General features: G+C 33.8%; 1 protein-coding gene across 3 annotated transcripts in view; it reads right to left on the bottom strand.

Moving 5' to 3' along the window:
* Positions 1–357: 357 nt before the first annotated feature.
* The window catches only part of Nlgn1 (neuroligin 1), a 677,570-nt gene continuing 657,832 nt past the window's right edge, over positions 358–20,095 (bottom strand). For all 3 annotated transcript variants that reach the window (XM_047563981.1, XM_047563980.1, XM_047563982.1), the window contains 3 exons: positions 8,353–8,565; positions 4,257–5,046; positions 358–3,157 (listed from right to left, as the gene is read on the bottom strand). In XM_047563981.1, the coding sequence (XP_047419937.1) occupies positions 2,335–3,157; positions 4,257–5,046; positions 8,353–8,565 (1,826 nt within the window). In that variant the 3' untranslated portion in view covers positions 358–2,334. The remainder of the gene's footprint in view (positions 3,158–4,256; positions 5,047–8,352; positions 8,566–20,095) is intronic.

Here is a 20,095-nt window from a genome sequence, read left to right as displayed (position 1 = left end):
ATCTGCATTTTTCTTATGGTTCATAATTGGAAGGAGAAATTATAATCAAAGCAAATCCTTGAAATGAACTTTTATCTTTTAGTATCATTTAATGTCTTGCTTAGCAATTGTAAGTTCTCTTAGAAGGATAACTTTCTATCTGTTATTTTATGACAACTTAATTACCCTTATATTATGAACCTAGATATTTTTATTTCATGAAACATTGCACATTTCTTTCCAATAGACCTTTTCCCTGATGATCAGAATTGGAAACTGTGTTTCTAACTGAAAACAATTGGCATTTTATTTCTAAAACACTTTCACAAAAAGGGTATTTAAAAATACAAAGCTAATATTTTTCAAGAGTTTCTGGAGCTTATAAATTCATAATGTTAAAGTTTCAATCTTAGACAAGAATTGACTTTAGACACGTGATTATGTTTTCTGTAGAAGTTACCTATATGTCTTCAAAAACCTGACTGGTCTAGAAAAATGACCCTTTGAGACAGTCATGTTTCTCTTGTTTTTGTTTTGTAAAAAAAGACAAAACAGCAATAAACATTTTAGCTCTTTAATGAGCAAAGATCATGTCTCTTAGCATTTGACTAATAGTCATTATCCAGATTATCTTTATTTCACGCAATGACCAGTGACATGGCCAAGATGTACAAAGTTGTTTCCATCAAGTAGTATACAATTTTTTCTTTTGTATAATAAGCTTTCATTCTTGAAAAAGAGTAACTGAAAAGAAAGGTTTCTGTTACTGCAGTTAGTTTGTCAGAGAAAGTTCTTTGCATTATCTTACAAACTATCAAAATTGCTAGTCATCTGAAAAAATGTAAAAAAAAATCACATAACTTTAGTCTAATAGAAATATAGTACAGGTAAGAGAGAAAGTATTTATCAGGATGTGCTCTTTAAGTCCATCTCATTGTTTTAATATAAATGTACATCAGATTACATATACAAACATTTGGAAAGGTCAGTGATATACTGATATTACTGGTAAACAGGGGAATGAAGAGTTTCCTGTGATCTTAGAATATTCATTTAAAATCACACACATGTGTAAGACTAAAATCCTCCAGGTGTTAACTCTCCTAGGTTCTTTATCTATGTCGCACTCTACTGAGATTGCGTGAGTAAATTCCAGTGAATGAACCTCAGTAAGAAAGATAAGTGATGTGAAGAGGGACATAACTTTATATTGAATTATTGTTGGTAAACATTTTGCCATGCAACATGAGTAAATCAATTAACTGAGAACTGTCATCAGAGTGGTAATATCGGGGCATCTTCATATCATGAAAGACTGTTTCAAACAACTCTTTGGACACACTTCACCTTACCAAAAGGAACAAAATACAGAGTAACAAAAACCACAGCAAATTATAGAGCTGGTAACACATGTCCAATTAGGGCTATATTTCTATAAATCGTTTAGATGGGAATGAAAAGAACATTAAAAACACAGGAAATTTTTCTCTGGGATTCATATCAGCGAGTATTCACCACTATACCTATATTTCTTCAAATACCTTTAATAGCTAATTCCTTCTATTATTGAAGCTACTGTGAATTATTTTACTGTAATTACTTTTGCCCCTTAAAATCTTCTTTAGGTTCTGCCAATTGATGGAGGAAGCTTCTATTAAAAACTCCAATGGGATGAGAAGAATTTTAATTACGGCTTAATCAGCAGCACAGCCACCAAGCATATAAATTATCATGCACATCGTGCTAAAAATATCCAGTTTCCTTTATCCCCACAACTTTATACTGACAGCACTTATGTGATAATGTTGTACCTGCCAGTCTTTAAACTCCTTTGTTTTACTGGCAAATTTCAGCATGAGCCTCTGCTAAGGCCATTAACAGCATTGGTGCTTTGTGTACTTATCCAAATATGTAAATATGGTCTACACAATAAAACAGCTCCAAATAAAAACTGGTGAAAATTATCTGACATTCCATTGGTGTGTCCCTTGTGCATATTCATAGTTGTTTTTAAATTTTTTTATATTTCGGACATAGTTCTTTCCTGTTTGGTGTTCCACATGCCTAATTCCATTATGCAACTTAAATCTTCAAAAAATTAATTCTTGAATGTGAATGAAAAAGTATCATTCAGAACAATTGCTTCAAGCAATTGAAATTTGTTTTTAGAGTTGATTTGTGTATATATATACAATTCATTTTTTTCAAAACCCCCAAAGTTCTTGATATGTATATTCACATAATATTCCTCCTTATTTAAATAATGAGAGTCTTGTAGGTTGAAAGCCAAGGAATCTTCAGTAATTTTTTTACTGCAATCCATCAAAAAAAAAATAGTTTGTTTCTCTTATCTGGCTATACCCTGGTTGTTGAATGTGAATGGGGGTGGGGGTGGGGGTGGGGCAGAGTATTGTTCTGTCCTCCAGTAAATGTATTGAATGTGTGTAAGGGTTGAATTCCTGGTATAGTGTTGGGAATCATTGTAATGGTGTTGGGTGTCATTAAGGGAACATCATCCGGGGACCTTCTCATAGCTAGTGTGTAATCTGGGGGGCAGGCGGTCCGAAGAACCACCTCATGTGGATGGATGGACTCACATTCATGATCCAAATCAGTGTGCTTCATTTGGAGGGACATGATTTCCTCTTCTTGTGCATGGGTCAGATCGTTGGTGGTAGTACGCTGAGGGCTGCACCTTCTGTGGACATCATGTCTCCTCTTATCCTTTTTGTAGTACAGGGCTGCAAAGGCCAAGATGTTCAGAAACAACAGTGATGCTCCGACTGCAATAGTGACGCTCAGCTCTGTTGAGTAGTCCCTTTGATCCACTGAAAATGGACTTGGTTGTTGTTTGGGATCATCCTGCTTGGCAGTGGGAAAGGCTGATGTGACAGGAACAGAATTTTTTCTCGTAGGTCTGAGAGTGATGTCAGTTGATGGCACTTTAGTTGTTGTCGAGGTATACTGAGAAATGTCATTGAGATTATGCAGATGAGGTACCAGCTCCAACCAGAGGTTCACCTTATTGGCCCTGTAATGCTCTTTAACTCTTGGTTTTAATCCAATATGGAGATAAAGTTGATCTTTCTGGGAATATCTGGTCCATGCTACTTCTTCAAATCGGTTGGGTTTGGTATGGATAAATTTTGTGTCTTGAGGGACTGGTTGATTGGGGTCACTAGGGAAAAAAAAAAAAAAAACTTATGAGAACGAGATCATTTTATCCATAACCAAAATATCATTAGTTTAATGTTGATTGATGAGGTGACTCAAGAAGGCTTTTGAATGTGTTTTAACATTAACTTGGGTCAATTTAGAAATTTAAATCTCAAAGCCGACAGATTGCTAGATGTTTGATAATATACGAAAATAGGTCTCACATTCTTAACCTCTCTGCCCACTAAAAGACATGATGCTATCTACTCCAAGATTTATCTTTATATCTTTGTATCTGTTTATTTATTTTTGGTACCAGGGATGGAACTCAGGAGCACTCAACCACTGAGCCACATCCACAGTCTTTTTATTTTTTTATTTTGAGACAAGGTCTTGCTAAGTTGCTTAGGGCCTCACTAAGTTGCTGAGACTGGCTTTGAATATGCAATCCTCCTGTCTCAGTCTCCAGAACTATTGGGATTATAGGCTCCCAGCTCTTCCAATATTTAAAAAGGAATTTTAAATATTTGTGTACATGTGAGTTATCTTATAGGCAGTCTGTGTAGGAATGGCATGGAAAAATAGAAAGGAGGGTCTTGGGTTTGGAACTTACAGATGAAGATTTGAGTCCTGGTGCTACTACATATCAGAAATAAGAATATCTATAAGAAGCTCTCAAAGCCTTAGGACCCTTCTGTGTAAAGTAGAATTAGTAGTCTCTGCCTTCATCTCAGAAGGTGGTTGGAAAGATAAAATGGCACACACTATTGTAAACTGGAAAGCACTATGAAATAATATTTTGTACCACTAAGCAGCAACAAAAATAAGTTCTGTGTAATTCAAAACCCAACAACGTACATAATTTTTGAGCAATGCAAAGAGACTACGTCTTTCTTAATAAACTTTGAAATAACAAGAACTAATACAGTAGTGACTTTACTATAATATAGAATTATAATATAACATTATAATATAGAATTAATTTTTTGACAAAAGAAATTGCCATATTGCTGCTATCAATCTGTTAAATTATTTAGGCACACAATATGTATTGCTTTTAAAATACTTAAAAGGATACTTTTTATTAAAATTCTAGGAAACATCACTCCTTAAGTACATACCCAGTTTTAGCAAAGTTTGTCCAGTATGTCATTACGACTGCACTCAGCATCACATCATTTTTGGAGAAATTGCAAGGAAATAACTCTGTGGGGCCAATCATGGGGATTCCCAATACATAGGGAACCTCATCTCCATGGGCTGCATCAGCCCAGGCTGGAACCTGATCTGTTTGGCAATGATGGTAAAAGGCGTAGAAGTATGTAGGTGAACCAAAGTTTGAGTGAAGGTCTGCTGTGGCGACAGCTGGTGCCACCCACTGATGGTCGGTAAACAATGCCAACAGTGTCTTCCTTCTGGTTTCAGGGTTATGCCGATCAGCCCAGTCAGTGTACATGAATTTAATGGTCTCTCTTAAAACATCTTTGCCTTCAGGATAGCCGTATAAATTGTCAACAAAATTGGAAACGGCAAAGTCAAAGTCGCTAGCTGATATACCATCATCACTATCTACTATATTTTCAACAAATTTTAACCCTTCCCCTTGGTTAACTCCTAACATTATATCATAGTTGAGAAACTCTCCTTGCTCCATCAATATCTGAGGGTCATCTGGTATGACATCACCATCTATCACAGGTCCAAAGGCTATGTGGTATCTGGCAGGCTGAATATCTTGATCGACAAGTTCTTTGTAAGGCTTCTTCTGGAGGCATTCCACTAACTCTACTGTATCTGAAACATTGCAACCAACTTTTGTGGCCAACATTCTAGCGTATTTTGCAGGTTGGAAACTAACAGCCCAGCTGGAAAGGGCTGTTCCACTTTGAGCTATTGCTCGTTGAAAAAGTCCTATGGGAAAATCAACAAAAAGTTTCAGGTAAACTTTGAAGAACATTGTGGCAAAAAAAAAATAACATCTGATCTTTGAGACATGTATATAAAAACCCAGATACATCTTAAGAAACAGAGAGACATTTTACCTAATAGAGAAGGTACATAAAGTCATCCCCAGGGTATAATGCATCAGAGGTATAATCAAGTCTTGGGCTTTAAGTGACACCTGTTGTAAGGATCAATAGTTCTAAATTTTGCAGAGTCTCAAAAAAGCAGCAAGTAAGGAGAAGAGAAGTCATAAATACTACTTGAAAAAAGCTCCAAGTATTATCTTATAGGAGTGTAAACACTTATAGCCAACATCAAGGAGAGGAGACCAATCCTCCCTCTTTTGACTCACTATCAGACTGTATTGTCTGTTTGGGATATTTTTTCCAAGATGACTTCATCTGTCCTCTCTCAAAATGATTCTGTGTGTTGATGACACTAGATTTAATCTGAAAGACTTGTGATCTCATACAACTATTGGAATTGGGAATTTGTTAATACCCTGGGGATGGCTCTAAAGTCACACAAAACAGAATATCACTTTAGACATACTCGTTCCAGATCTTCATGTCAGACATAGTAAGCTGAATATTCATCTTTCAGAGAAGACATAACATTTGAAGTGTCTTCACTAAGTTAAAGAAAAAACCATGAGCAGAAAGATTCATTTGGGGTGGGTAATTTAACATCTTCACTGTTGAATGTGCCTTGCATTATTTTATCATAAAATGTGAAGCATACATGGTCCACTGCTTTTTACTTAATTACATTTAAGAATTATAAATTATGGCCCCATATGTAGCTTGATAAGAGCTGCATGTCATTCAAATTTACAAATGCATTTACCCTAATCTACTATTTAGGGTATTTTCTAATAAAATTCTTGTTTTAAGGTATAATTTGTCTATTTTATTTAAAATTTTTACATTTATTATCAATTTCAGATGCAGCTTTGTAGTTCAGTTATTTAAAAATATGCTCAATTATTCACAAGTGTTAATGAGAAAATAACTCTTTTTACAATAGTGCTAAAGCTTTTCTAAATTAGAAGTAAAGTTTTTTACCAAACATACATATATGTTAAAAAAGTCTGATGTATTCCTAGATAGTTCTAAAAATCTTTAGAAAGTCAAACAATTTGGTTTTCTGACTTTGTGAACATATTTTTACTTTGATAAAACAAAGTATACTAGAAAAAACAATACAAATACTGAAAATTTTAAAGATATATAGGCTGCTGTCAACATTCTCTTGAAGAAATATTTTATGAATTAAAAATATTACAATTAAAATAAACCTGGTGACTTTAATGATATTCTTTTGAATTTCAGGGACTCGGCAACATTAGATAACTATGCCCCCAAAAGATTTAGTGAAAAATGCACATCATACTAAATATTGCCTGAAATACCCCACTTAGATGACATTGGGAAAGACCATTTATTTTATCACTATTGACCGTGCTTGTTGAGTGTGTGGGTAAGATGCAGCTGACTCCTGCGACCACAGCCTCACATTGCTGCAACCCTTTTTGGAGTTTACAGAATTTGATGTCAATGATTGCATTAGAGGCAGAATCCATTGGATGATTTCCAAATATCTGAGCACCACCTGATCGAATCTGGCAGTTCATCCTGGAGATGGGCTTGGGATAAGATCAAATCAACCCCCATGTCTCTGGATAGTTACGGAGAGCTTCCTTTGAAGCATGTGATGGAAGATTATATTTTCAAATGTTTGTATAACCATTTACCACTGTCTCCCTCACCACCAATTGTTGAATAGCAATGGTGATTGATAAACTCTTTATCCAATACTAGTTTGATATTAGCTAAAATTGGCTTTGGTACCTATTTTTGTTGAAATGACCCTAAAAAGTCTATACAAGTGATATTAGTAATGTAATGCTAACTTGACTAAATATCGGCACAAATAAAGTGGTAAGGCTAGAATAATCTAATCTACTTAATTAAAAACCTCAAATCTGTTATTTCAAAATAAGTCATTTCATTTCAAACCAAAATTTCTATGCATCTGAAAGTGTTCTCATCTATATAGTTTTGCTGTCTCAAATCCGAATCTTACTAATATGAGATGCAATATAAACTTAATAAATTAAATAAGTAAAGCAAAATTCTCTATCTATACTCGTTTAATGATTTGTTTTTCTTTTAGAATTCTACCTTAATGTATCTTTGATAACTAAAACAAGTATCTTTTGCTTGATACTCAATTATAAAAGTTTCACAAAATAAGATGCTTCATATGTTTTGCTCGACAGCATACACTTAGGTTTTCCATATATATAAAATGAAAATCAAGAAGCATAAAATAAAAAATGGTGTGTGTTGGTGCGTATTCTCTATTTTCCTATTATGCATAAATAATGGAGAAGAAGTATTTACTTTCCAGACTTCTTCAACAAATCCTTTCTGTTCTTTATTGGTCTTCCAATTTTTTAATTAATTATTTAATTAATTTAGGTAGAATGGGTCCCTAATCACATGGTAAAATGGAGCCCATAAAGAACAACATGAAGAGCCTTGAATAAGCACTTTGGAAAATGGATGTCAAAGCCAGAAAAAGTAAACAAGAAAAATATCTCATAGATTTAAGCAGCCTTAGTGCTCCATGCTGCTTTGCCAAGCTTTAGGGGAAAAACACTTTTGGAGCTGAAAATAGAAAAAGCCACAAAATCAAATATATTTTCTTTTTTAACCAAAAACTCAACTAGTGACCTTGATGCTTTGACAATTTTGGATCATGCATGCAAAATAATCAAATACCCATTCTCTTCTCAGACAACAAGTGAAATCACAAGTTTCCAGACAAACTAGCTTATGACTGCTCCATTAGTTTCAAACTACTAAAGGGTTTAAAATGTCTATTGTCTTGAAAATAGATTATATACAATCCCTCTGCTAAAAAAATCTTATTTGATTTTGTTTACTGAATAAACAAAGAGGACAAAACTGCTAATGTCTTTGCCTGATTTTCCCCAAAATCATCCTTTGAAGAAAAGAAAAATAACTACAATACTAGCTAATCTGAAGTGTGCTTGAAAGGGCATCCTTACCAAGCTCCACAAGAGACAAAGAAGAGTTTGACAAAAATTTAAACATGCATAGAAAGCTGAAGAAACAGTTTTATACAGTTATTGAGTTCAACCTCACACTCAGTTTGAACAGAGAAATATATACAGAGTATCACATATTACTGATGGTGGTGGCATGCAGACACCAAAATTGTCAAAATTTGCAACCTGCATAATACCTTTGGTTGAATTGCTCCAACGGTTACCTTCAGAATAATGGGATAAAGTCAGCAGATTGACACATGAACCCCCAGCGCCTGATCCAAAAACAGTGATTCTTAAGGGATCACCACCAAAGAATCCAATGTTCTCACTAGTCCATCTTAAAGCCTGTATGAGATCAAGAAGTCCATAGTTTCCTTTTGCGGCCTGATCCCCTGTACTCAAGAAACCTGGAAAACAGAAATAAAAAGATACCTTAGAACACTTGTATAGTTGACATGAATTCAACAGACATCACATTCAAATGCAAATGAAGCCTGCATTAATCAATATGAGCACAGTTTAAGATTTTTAGTAAACATTATTTCCCACCAGAAAAAAATAATTTATTTTAGGAAGAATAGTAGTGATGAAAATCTGAAATAAGATGTTTATCTTTTCTAAGGCTTCCAAAGTTATCCAGTTAACAGGTCAACAGGTTAGATAAAGGAAATGAAAACATTTCTGGAAGAACACAATAGAAAAATTCTGAAGGTCAAGTTGTCTAATGGAGACATTTGGGAAGTGTTATGAGAATATGCATAAAATAACTGCATGAGACACCGTATCAGTCCTCGCAGAGTCAGTTTTTAAAGAATGTGTAGCAGAATGTAAGTATAGGTGTAGAGAAAAGATATTTTCCAAACCTTGTGGGAGAAGTTTTAGAGATTCCATAAAATTACATACAACTCTTCACATGCATCCATTTGCACATTTTTATCAATTATGGTCCATGATTAAGAAAGAATCATTATGCTAGAGATAATCTGAAACCATATTTTAGAATACCTCAAATGCCAAACTGAGGAGAGTTGCTCAATGAGGAAACTGTGTAACTAAAGATTTTGAAGAGTTCAGATTCAGATAATTTCTGGATTGATCAAAGCTCTACTTTAAGATGAATATGATAAGGAAGAGGACTATACATTGAAGAATAGAAAGAACCAAGATGGGGAAAAGATTAAACAGATCTGAACTAACAACTGCAAAAGAGATTGAGAAAGGAAATGGGTAGAAAAATTGTGGCAGTAAGAGCTGAGTGGTTTTCTCACATAGGGAAGTTGTTGAGGGAGGAATCAAAGGTATTACTTTAGTACCATGTAAGCCATATTCATTTATTTTGCAAACTGAATCTTTTGTAATGTATTATAAATTGTAAAACATACATTTATTCACTATCCTAATTCTGCAATTGCTATAAATCAGAAAAGTAGAATGTGGTTCATAAAATATTGCATTTTATGAACTATTCATATCATTTAGAAAATATGTAGTGTCATACTACATGTAAATTGATTAACAATACTCAGGAATATAATTTCAAGTTTATGGGACTAATTTAAAAATTACTTCTCTCTGGTATTACAGATACTGTAGAAACTACACAATGAGTCAATGTTTAAATAAAAACTAATGTTTTTCATAAAAATGTACTTCATTTTATAAAATAAGTAACACAATCAACTGTATTTCTGAAAACCAGACTATGATAATAGAAGCTATCACTCCAGTAAGTAAATTCATAACCAAAATAAATATGTGGATGAGTAATTTTTTAGGATCATGGTAGGTAGGAAAAAAAAAAAGACCAATACTCCTGAATAACTTTGATAAGGGTAAAGAATTGCAAGGGGTTAGTCATTTTCCTACAAGATCAAAAAAAAAAAAAAAAAGAAACATAAGTTCAATCTCTAGTTCACTTTCTGTATGTGTGTGTGCACACAGGTGTGTATATAGTCCTGAAAATATTAATTATTGTTGAGTTTGAGGTTAAATTTTTCCAAATATATTTTGAATAAACATATCTTTCTGGTCACACCCATTACCTGCTATTTAATTTGCATAATAATTTAAGGAAATTTTCATGGTGTCTTCTTACATTGAAGCATTGTCAAATGCTCAATTATGGCATAATAAAATACAAAACTAAAGCATGGCAGGGAACTCCTTGATCTTTCCTAGTTATTGCATGAACTTTGGTATAAGATAGAATTGTTAAATTCCTAAAGAATTCAGTTATGAATGTTTTGATCTATAAAGATAGACTGAAGGCATGAACCTGAAAAACAATGCTATAGAAAGATGACTAGTAATTATTTAAAAGGACTCTGAAAGAATAAAGTAGGGGGAGGGGATTTAGTTGGAGAAAAACCAATACCCTAGGTAGTTTATTACCTATAATTATATATCACAAATACATTCAGTTACAAATTTGATTCCTAAGTATAGCTTAAGTCACTCAAGTCCAAAATGAGGATTCAAATTTAATTCCTCTTGAAATAATATTGAATAACATCAGTTATATTCAAATGAATCTTTACATCCATACAAAATGACTTACTAATAAAATAGCCATTATTCAATGTGTAGCATATAGAGAAGCAGAGTAATTAGACAATAAACTCTACATTGACCATTAACTGAACAGTGTGCCCCCTGTAATTATACTTTTGGTTGCACCATTTTCACCACTCAGGTGGATTTGTCAATTACTGTTGTACTTATATAACAATAATTTTAAAACCTATCAAGTCCCTGAAGAAAAACTTCTGCTTTATACATAGTTAAAAGAATCTTGTAGCATCTTCCAGGAAAAGTATTAGACACACCAATTCAATTCCTAAATTACCCTATTAAAGTATGGAAGCTAATGGAGTAAGCCCTCTGGTAAAAGTTATGTCTTAGTCTAGAAATGTCCAGGATTACTCCTCAAGCTCAATTTTTGACCCTCAGTACTGAATTACCCTCACTCTTAATTCTATTTCATATGTATGCTGAAGTATATATCTATGTATGTATCTATCTATTTATCCATCTATCACCTATCTAGTCTTTATGAAACCAAATGATCATTAGAGTGAATATAGAGAACCATTTATGTTTTATATTATGGAAAAATAATAGCTACTGTCATTATTAAGTCCAGTCAACCAATCAGATCATCTCTTCAGAACTGGAAGAGCCATACATCTTTCCATGAATTCTTTGATTCTTATGCTACATTCAAATAACATCCTGTGGCTCAGCTAGGCACACAATATGAGGAAAGTTAAATAAGTTACTGCCTCAAAGGAGACACAGTTTGTTAATTACCCAAGAGATGTACATTATTTAAATCTCGCTATCCAGTGAAGTATTCATCCAATTTTTTAATTGACTTAGTTGCTACATTCTTAACAGCAGAATAATTTCAGATCACTCTATTTGGAAATTTACAATGAATTATTCAACTACAGTCCAGCCATGAGGAACTCAATTTTGTAGAAACCTGAAAGTGCCATTTACTTTCATGATATCTTTGGAGAAGGATTTTTCCTTAATGTCATTTAAATCAGTCAGAACAAAAAGTTACAAACTCTACCTGGCCTTCATTTGTAAGCTTCTAGAATGTGTGATTAATTTTGCTACACATTCATAATAACATGCATATTATTATTTTCATAAGATAGAACAATAGTGACTACAAAAAATAACCTTTTCCTTTTTCAAGAAGAAGCAGCAGAATGTTCCAGGAAAAATCAATCATTTGATCTACATGACTCTTGACTACAAAATTTTAAAAAACCTTAGTACTTTTAAACTTAAGGCTAACCCAAAAATTCATTATTGCAGTAATAGTGAGAATTATTTCACTATTTCATGTATCCACTACAATCATGATTCAACTATTTGTTCCATTATAATTTATTTACTATAATACTTCCTGTCTAAAAATTAATTCTGTCAAAAACCACAATCCAATTGTTGTTCCTACACAGAAGCACTAATTCTACTGATGCGAGTAAATGTACTGAGAAGTCTTAGTTTTAAATTATAGTTTACCTGATCTGGCAACTATGGTTGCTTTTCTGTTGTTAAAGAGAAACCAGACAATTAAACATAGCCCCACAGGCCCTTGGAGTGGAAAATTCAGATCAGGCCGAAAATAAATTGAGCAAGGGAAAAATAAATAAAAACAGATAATAACTGGGACAGAGATATTGGCTTGGCCTACTGATGTATACTGAACTCACACGAGTCTCTGGTCAGCAGGTCCTAAGGAATAGGAGAGAAGCTAAGTTTGGTTGTCATGTAGTACCTTGCAGCTTATTGGTTGTCTCTATCAGTATTTAGGTTTCTAACAATACAACAATATACAATCTATCCAGAATGTTAAACAGAAAAATGAGTCTTAATAAAAAACAACAACAAAAAGTACCTCAGGAGGATCCTGGGACCAGGAAAAACATAGACTGTTTACACTTTAGATAACATGTAGAATGTCAGAGATTTAAGGTGTCAGCCGTTCTACACTATAGATGGGCAGTTTGCTTCTTTGGGGGATGAGGTGGGGGCCATCTTTGAATGTCCATGTGTATAGTGGTTCATTTCTGGAAACATTAAATATTATATAATAACCTTCCAGTCCATATTATGTAGTTCAGGCTATAAAGAAGTAGAAAGAAATTTTTAGTGTTTATTCCTGCTGTTACCTGGATATAGATGATGTGATTGACTCTTTGGATCAAATTGATAAGTCCTTCAAATAGAGATCATGTTGAGCATTAAGGAGTCAGCCTTGCAGACATAACAATTTGAATGCAGTAAGGCATCCTTCTAGGGGCCTGGCTATATGGACTGAATAAAGAACTCATTACGGATTTCCCCTTTTAAACATGAATGTATTTAAAACTGCAGAATTAAATTCTCAAATTCTTCCAATTAAAAATCCAACTGGAATTCTCACATTCTAACTTTTGCTATCTTATCAGTCGGCAGGTCTAGTCAGTTCTTCTGCACTCTGCATATTTCTTGTTTTAAACCTCATATTGCTGACTTATTCTAGGTCTTTTCTTTCAAAACCCAAAAAATCTTTCTAATGAGTCATTTGACCTCAAAAATTCCAACAAACAAGTGTACCTTTTATTCTCACCACACACACTTTTGAAAAATATTCTGTTCCACTAGAAGGATGAAGCTCTATGAAAATAAAATCTTCGTGTAAAGGCATGATTGAATAAATGTATTTCTCTTTGAGGCAATATTATTCAAAATATAGTGTTTTAAAATTCCCCAACTTGGGCATATGGTGCCAACAGTAGTGCCAAGACTCCACAATGGGGAAAGATTTCCAAATGATTTTTGGAAAAATTGGATATACACATGGAAAAAAAAATGAAGTTGGACCCTTGCATTCCATCATATATAAAAATCAAGCCAAAATGGATTAAAGACCTGAATGTAAGACCTGAAATGATTAAACTTCTAGAATAATCCAGAGAAGACCTTTAGGATATTGGATTTGGCAATGATTTTTTCTTTTTTGAGTTCTATACCAATGCACAGACAACAAAATAAAAAATAAACAGATGGGACTCTACCAAATATAAAAACTTCTACTCATCAAAGATAAGAATCAAAAGACTGAAAAAGCAATCCATGGAATGGAGGAAAAATACTGTAAAATACTGAAAAATACTGTAAGTCATATAACTGATAAGGTATATAATTCATATAACTGATAAACAAAATATATAAGGAATTTCTATAACTAAACAGATTAAAAAATGATCTTACAAATAAACTACTTTAAAAATAGGGGAGAATTAAATAGACATTTCTCCAAAGATGGTATACAAATAGCCAATAAGCACAAGAAAAGATGTTCAGTATCACTAATATTAAAAAATATGGAAATCAAAACCTATGAGATACCACCTCCTACCCATCAAGATGATTATAACCAAGTGAGCAGAAAACAATAAGCTTTTGGCAACGATGCAGAGCATTTGGAACCTTATGTTGGTCGGAACGTAAAACAGCATAGCCATTATAGAAAAGAATGAAGAAGTTCTTCAAAAATTTAAAAATGGAATTACCATATGCTCTAGCAATGTCCTCAGGATATATAGTCAGAAGAATTCAAAGCAGGCTCACGTTGCAAACCCATGATGATCACAGTGTTATTCACAATAACCAAGAGGTAGAAGTGACCCAAGGTTCATAGATATGAACTTATAAAGAAAATACAGATAATGAAAATGTGCATATGACAGGGTATTATGCAGTCTTAAGAAAATCTTGTCACATGCCATAACGTGGGTGAAACTTCTCAGAGATATTATGCTTAGTCAAATAAGCTGGTCATCGAAGGATAGATATTTTTTGATCCCACTGTTATAAAATATCAAAATCATAGCAATAAAAAGTACAAAGGTTATGACTGATGACAAAGGAGAGGGAAGGATATTAGTATTTAATAGTTTTAGTGGTGCAAAATTAAAAAGTTTTAGAGACCTGTTGCAAAGCAATGTAAAAATAATTAATGAACTTAGTACTTAGTGAACTAAGCTACACTTAAAAGGGTTATGATGATAAATTTAATTTGTAGCCATAAAAATCACATTCCCCCAATTGGAAAAGTCAGGATCCTTTTAGAGGAAAGAGAACATTCTTTCTTTGGATTAGGGATGTAGCTCAGTGTGTAGAGAGCTTATCTTGTACGCACAAGGCCCTGGGTTCAATCCCCAGTGCCACAAAAAGGAAAAAAAAAAAAAAAAAAAGAAAGAAAGAAAAGAAAAGAACATGCATGGTACCACTTAGTTACCCATCACCTACAACTTGCATCCTGCTTACTGTGTTCTCTTGAAAGCCACTATGTAAGTTTTTCTTAGAAAGCAATGAAAAACAACAACAACAAAAAATTTCCTTTTTTTTATGGATCTGCTGGGAAAAGAAACTTGTTTGGAAATAGGGCTGATATCTTAATATCTTATAACATGGTGGTATTTCCAAAAATTTGTATTTTGTTGACTTTATTTCTTCATTATTATTTTGTGAGAGATAATTTACTCTCTAATGACTCATCTTTGGGAAGAACAAACTGATTTCCTGGCCAAGGTTTCTGATTACTGACAGCTGGACATGGAGGCATATACTGGGAAAAAAGAAGGGAACTGCTAACAGATGCCTGAACCACACCTGTAGATTTTTGCTTTTATTTTCACTCCACAAATTCTCTAGTGTCACCCTTTCCAAGATAAGCAGGTCATATCGGTCTGTCTCAATCAACATTTTGTGACTCCTTCATCTGAAAATATTGAGAATTTATTTCAACCAGGTCTTTTTGAATATAGATAGTGACATAGAGAAAAAAAAATCATCATTTACTAAGCTCTCAATCTTATATTTGATTCTCCTTTCGATAATGGCACAAGATACGGATGGCAAAAATAACCCACTGCCCCAGCTCCTACCACCATTGCCCCTATTCTCAACCACAGTTTAAGGCTGTCAGTGTTCATACTCTTGATCTATGTGCCAACAAAATCTCATCCAACATTCCCTGAATCAGATTATAATGCACTTCTTGTCTATTTGAACTGGAATAACCACCCAGTCCCAAATCTGATGAAATTCCCATGTGTTTTGGCAAAAAAAGTGAAAAAGAGGAAAATATACCTTCTAAAATAACTATCAAGTAAAAATAAATTGTTTATTTCTGGTTGTTCTGATTATGTAAGGATGTGTTCAGGGATTTAAATGCAGAATTCACTTCAAAGCGTGTCACCAAGGGATACAATGGCTACCATGGAAGGATGGTCTTCAGGAATTAGTTACCTAAGGATTGTGCTTTGTGGCTTCAGAAAGAATAAGGACTATGTATATTTTGTAAATCTCTGTCTAATGTTTAACTTTTGTTCCCATAATAATATGTGTGTGTGATTTGGAATGTGTGTTTATAACTTGCTCATATTCTCTATTTATTTTTTTAGATTAAGAACTCCACTCATTATACTTGCTCCCAAGTGGCCATTCTATGTGTGTTTGCTGAATGAAGGAAACCATTAATGTTCTCATTTATCTCCATGTGGTGATTACACACTATAAATGCAGGACGTCTGTTTTTCTTTGTTGGCAAAAGTATATGAGAACTTAGGAAACAACCCTCTCTGTAGCCAGTCCTTAGGGGAAAGGACTTAAGACAAAGAATGGGTGGTAACTGCTCTAAAGGGAGATAAACAGGATAGTCCTGAGTGCGGCCTGTCTGAAAAGAGAATAGACACACAGACCTGCTGGCTAGCTTGGAATTTTGGCCCAAGTACATAAAGTGTGACAGGCATTTGAAATTTCTCCACTAGTCATATTGTGAAATGAATGCCAGCTTTAGGACTACTTGAGTAGGTAAGAGCTAGTTGGTCATTCCCTCTGTCTTGATTTCCTAAAAGAAAATATTTAATAATGGTACCCCACCTTACAGAATCATCATTATTAAAAGACATAATACTTATTGAACGCAAACGGGTTTAATATGTACTGTAAAAGGAATACTTTGTCTCTAATCAACTAAGTGTGATATTTTACTCATTACCACTAATTTCTTTTAAATAAAATAAACCGTTTTTACTTTTTATTGATAATAAATATAAAATTCATGGAATAGCAGGGAAGCATTTCAAAACACACAGGGTGCTCCTTGGGTACTAAGGGTATTTGTTATAATATAAACAGATTTAAGGAATACTATTCAGGGTAGGAAACATTTGTATTCACTGTGGGTAGCTCCTTAGAATTCAAATCAAACGTTGAATTGGCTTGTATTGCAATGATAACAATTTTTCAAGCCAAAATACCCTTTTGACAATGATTATAAAACTTCATGTCTTCATTTGCTGATAAATCATTATTTTAAAAATAGTTACACAATTATAAACACTTATTAATAACCCATTTTGGGGCTATAAAAGAAAAAAAGAGTAGGAAAAACAAGAAAGGGAGAGTGAGAGAGGGAGAGGTGGAATTTGAGTAATCTGCCATTATAAAATGGGCAGCAGTAGTCAACTGCACTAGCCCTAACCCTAACCCTAACCCTGAGTGAGTAGGAAGGGTGCTGTGTTGTTCAGTCTCACACTGGCTGACCCTTGACAAAGACACAAAAAATAAAAAGGAAGGATAGGAGATAAGTTCTGAGTAAAGACTGACGATAGATACTAAGACAATTCAGCAGATTTCATATGAGTACTGACGATGTCAGATTATTTTATGTATTTTATTTGTAATATCTCAGGAATTTTTGAGATGATGAAAGTTGCCCTAAGGTTTGACATGTAAAATCTGATATTCACAAAATGCTGCTTTTATTATGTCTTTCTCTATTTAAAGTTAATCTGACTTAGTTACCTTAAAAGTTTTTATTTTTGAGTGCTTTCAATATGACAGAAATATTTCAAAAATAGTACAGAGAACTACTATCTACACTTCAACTGGATCTCCCACTAATATATTTTAGTATCCTTCCTTCTTTTTTCCTTTGTTTCTTCCTTTCTTCTTTCCTTCCCTCCTTACTTTCTTTCCTTCTTTTTCTGGTATCAAATTTGAAATCAAATATGAAATTTCATTTTCTATTTGCATTCCTTAACTTTGAAGTTTGTTGGTCTGTCTTCATTTCTTGATTTTGACACTTTTTTAAGGAATGCAGGTTAGCCATTGCACAGGATGTCCCTTAATTAGGGTTTGTCTGATGTTTATGATTATATTCACATTATGAAATTCTTGGTAAATGATTAGAGAAATAATGTTGTGTTATCTCAGTGAATCATGACAAGAGGAACATGATGTTGATTTGTCCATTGACCATTTGGTTAGGGTGGTAATTTGCCAGGTTTCTCCATCATAAAATTATAATTTTCCCCTTTGCCGGGAATAACTATAAGGTAGACAGATACATTGAGTCTATGTGAACATCCTGTTTCCATCACTTTCACATGTTCATTTTAACATCTGTTGATGATTATTATCTGAAACAAGTATTAATTTTCTCCTTTTCCCAATTCATATTCACTCACTCACTCATTAATTCATTTGTATGACTGGATTCAAGGGTTTGTATTTTATTGTAAAAGTTATAACCTTTATCTTCTTTCTACACTCTGATTTTTAAACTGGTCCCTACCTGACCAAAGAGAGCCTCTTAAAGTCTTTGCAAACAAAACAACAACAACAACAAAGAAACAAGGAGCCTGATGGATTCCATCACTTCCTTGCTCTCATTTGCAGTCTTCTCTACAGAGTCCTCTAATTTCTTGGCTGACTGAAGGTTCAACTTCTACTCAGTCCCTAAGGTTCATTTTAAGTGTTAATGTTAGGAGGATTTTAAATGCAGTTTTCCACCTTTTAAACATCTACTTTAGCCTGGAGAGTCTTTTGTGCAGGGACAGAATTGCAACTATTGTTTGAATCCTAACTCTAGGTTAGCACAGTGGTACACATATAGTAGGTGTTCAGTAAATGCATGTGGAGTTAAAGGTGATCATTTTGAAGCACTTTGTATTCCAGAAAAAAAAAATAAAAACACATCTAACATGATAATTAATAATTTTATTTTATGCATAGCCTAAACATGTATATAATTAGGCTATCTTGTATTTACAATTATCAGAAAAAGATGACACTATTCCTGGTGTTACCTAGGCATAATCCCTAAGGTAAAACTAAGTATCTGAATGAAGGTGAGACATTTATTTTCATCTAATACAATTATCCATGATTACAGTTACCATAGTTAGTTTCAAAGGTGAAAACTAAGAATGTTGTAAGAAATTCTACAACAAATGGTATAAACACATATAGGAAGAGAGAGATTGTCACATTAGAAGTAGTAAAAGTTAAAATGTAAACAAAATTGTATTAAACTACTTCCCATAATCAGATGTGCTAAAACTTAAACTCTGTTTCAAGTTTTCACTTCTCCCAAATTTTAATGACAAGTTTAAAACATAACATTTTCTAAGAAATCCCAGTTAGTATTTCTTAAAAGACAAGCTAATGAACCCTCTCTTAGGGTCATATGTTATGCATTTAGGGTGACTGCTGAGTGTACAGAAAGGTACCAGAAGGGGGACCCAAAATATCCTGAGGCAACATTAATTCTAGAGGCCAATGTTAATAGCACCAGCAACTAGCCTCAGGGAATCTTATTTACTAATGCTGAAGGGATGGATGATAGCTCTCAATTAACTCTTAACAATTAATTCACCTAATATTGGATACATTTTGGATTCTACTCAAGTTTAAGTAATGCAGTGATATTGGCTCCTGCAATTCATTGGGAGCCTTGCTTGAAGCTCAGAATCTATTACTATGTTAACCAGTGAAGGCTCACAAGGAGAAAATTATTCATGTGACTTGGTCTTCAGTTAGAGAAATTTTTCAAAAGTTTTCCTATCCCTACAGTAGCTATTATGGATCTTCAGCTCAGAGGGTCATGGAATGCTATTCAATAGCGAAGGAAATATTGAAACAAGTAGAAGGTCAATTTAGAAGAAGCAGTGATCTGAATCTCCCCCAGGGTGCCCTCACATTAAGTTCAGATTTGTAATTGAAAATAAATCTTTCATGTCCGGGTGACAAGTCTGAGGTCCTGTCCTGGGTGCAGTTTTCACTAAGCATTATATTTTCCAGCTTGAAGTCACTGTCCTTTTCAGTTGATTTGACCTGCAATGCCACAGTTGGATGTTGGCTGCCAAGTGATTAGCTATTCAAGAAAAAAGTGAAACTAATCTCTGTATTAATATACATGAGGTGAAATGAGAAGGAATCTGAGACTTGAAGGCACAGAGACTGATGTTACAAGCTGTGCAGCGAGGCATACTCCCCCAGATCCAATAGCAGAATCAAACCCTGGAGAAGAAGGGTGACATTTGGCAGAGGTGGTGCAAGAGACAGCTGCTGTGGGTTGAAGTG

This window comes from Sciurus carolinensis, chromosome 9 (genome assembly GCF_902686445.1).
Source record: "Sciurus carolinensis chromosome 9, mSciCar1.2, whole genome shotgun sequence".
Taxonomy (NCBI): domain Eukaryota; kingdom Metazoa; phylum Chordata; class Mammalia; order Rodentia; family Sciuridae; genus Sciurus; species Sciurus carolinensis.
The sequence above is the reverse complement of the archived record's forward strand: the minus strand, read 5'-3'. Positions and strand labels throughout refer to the sequence as shown.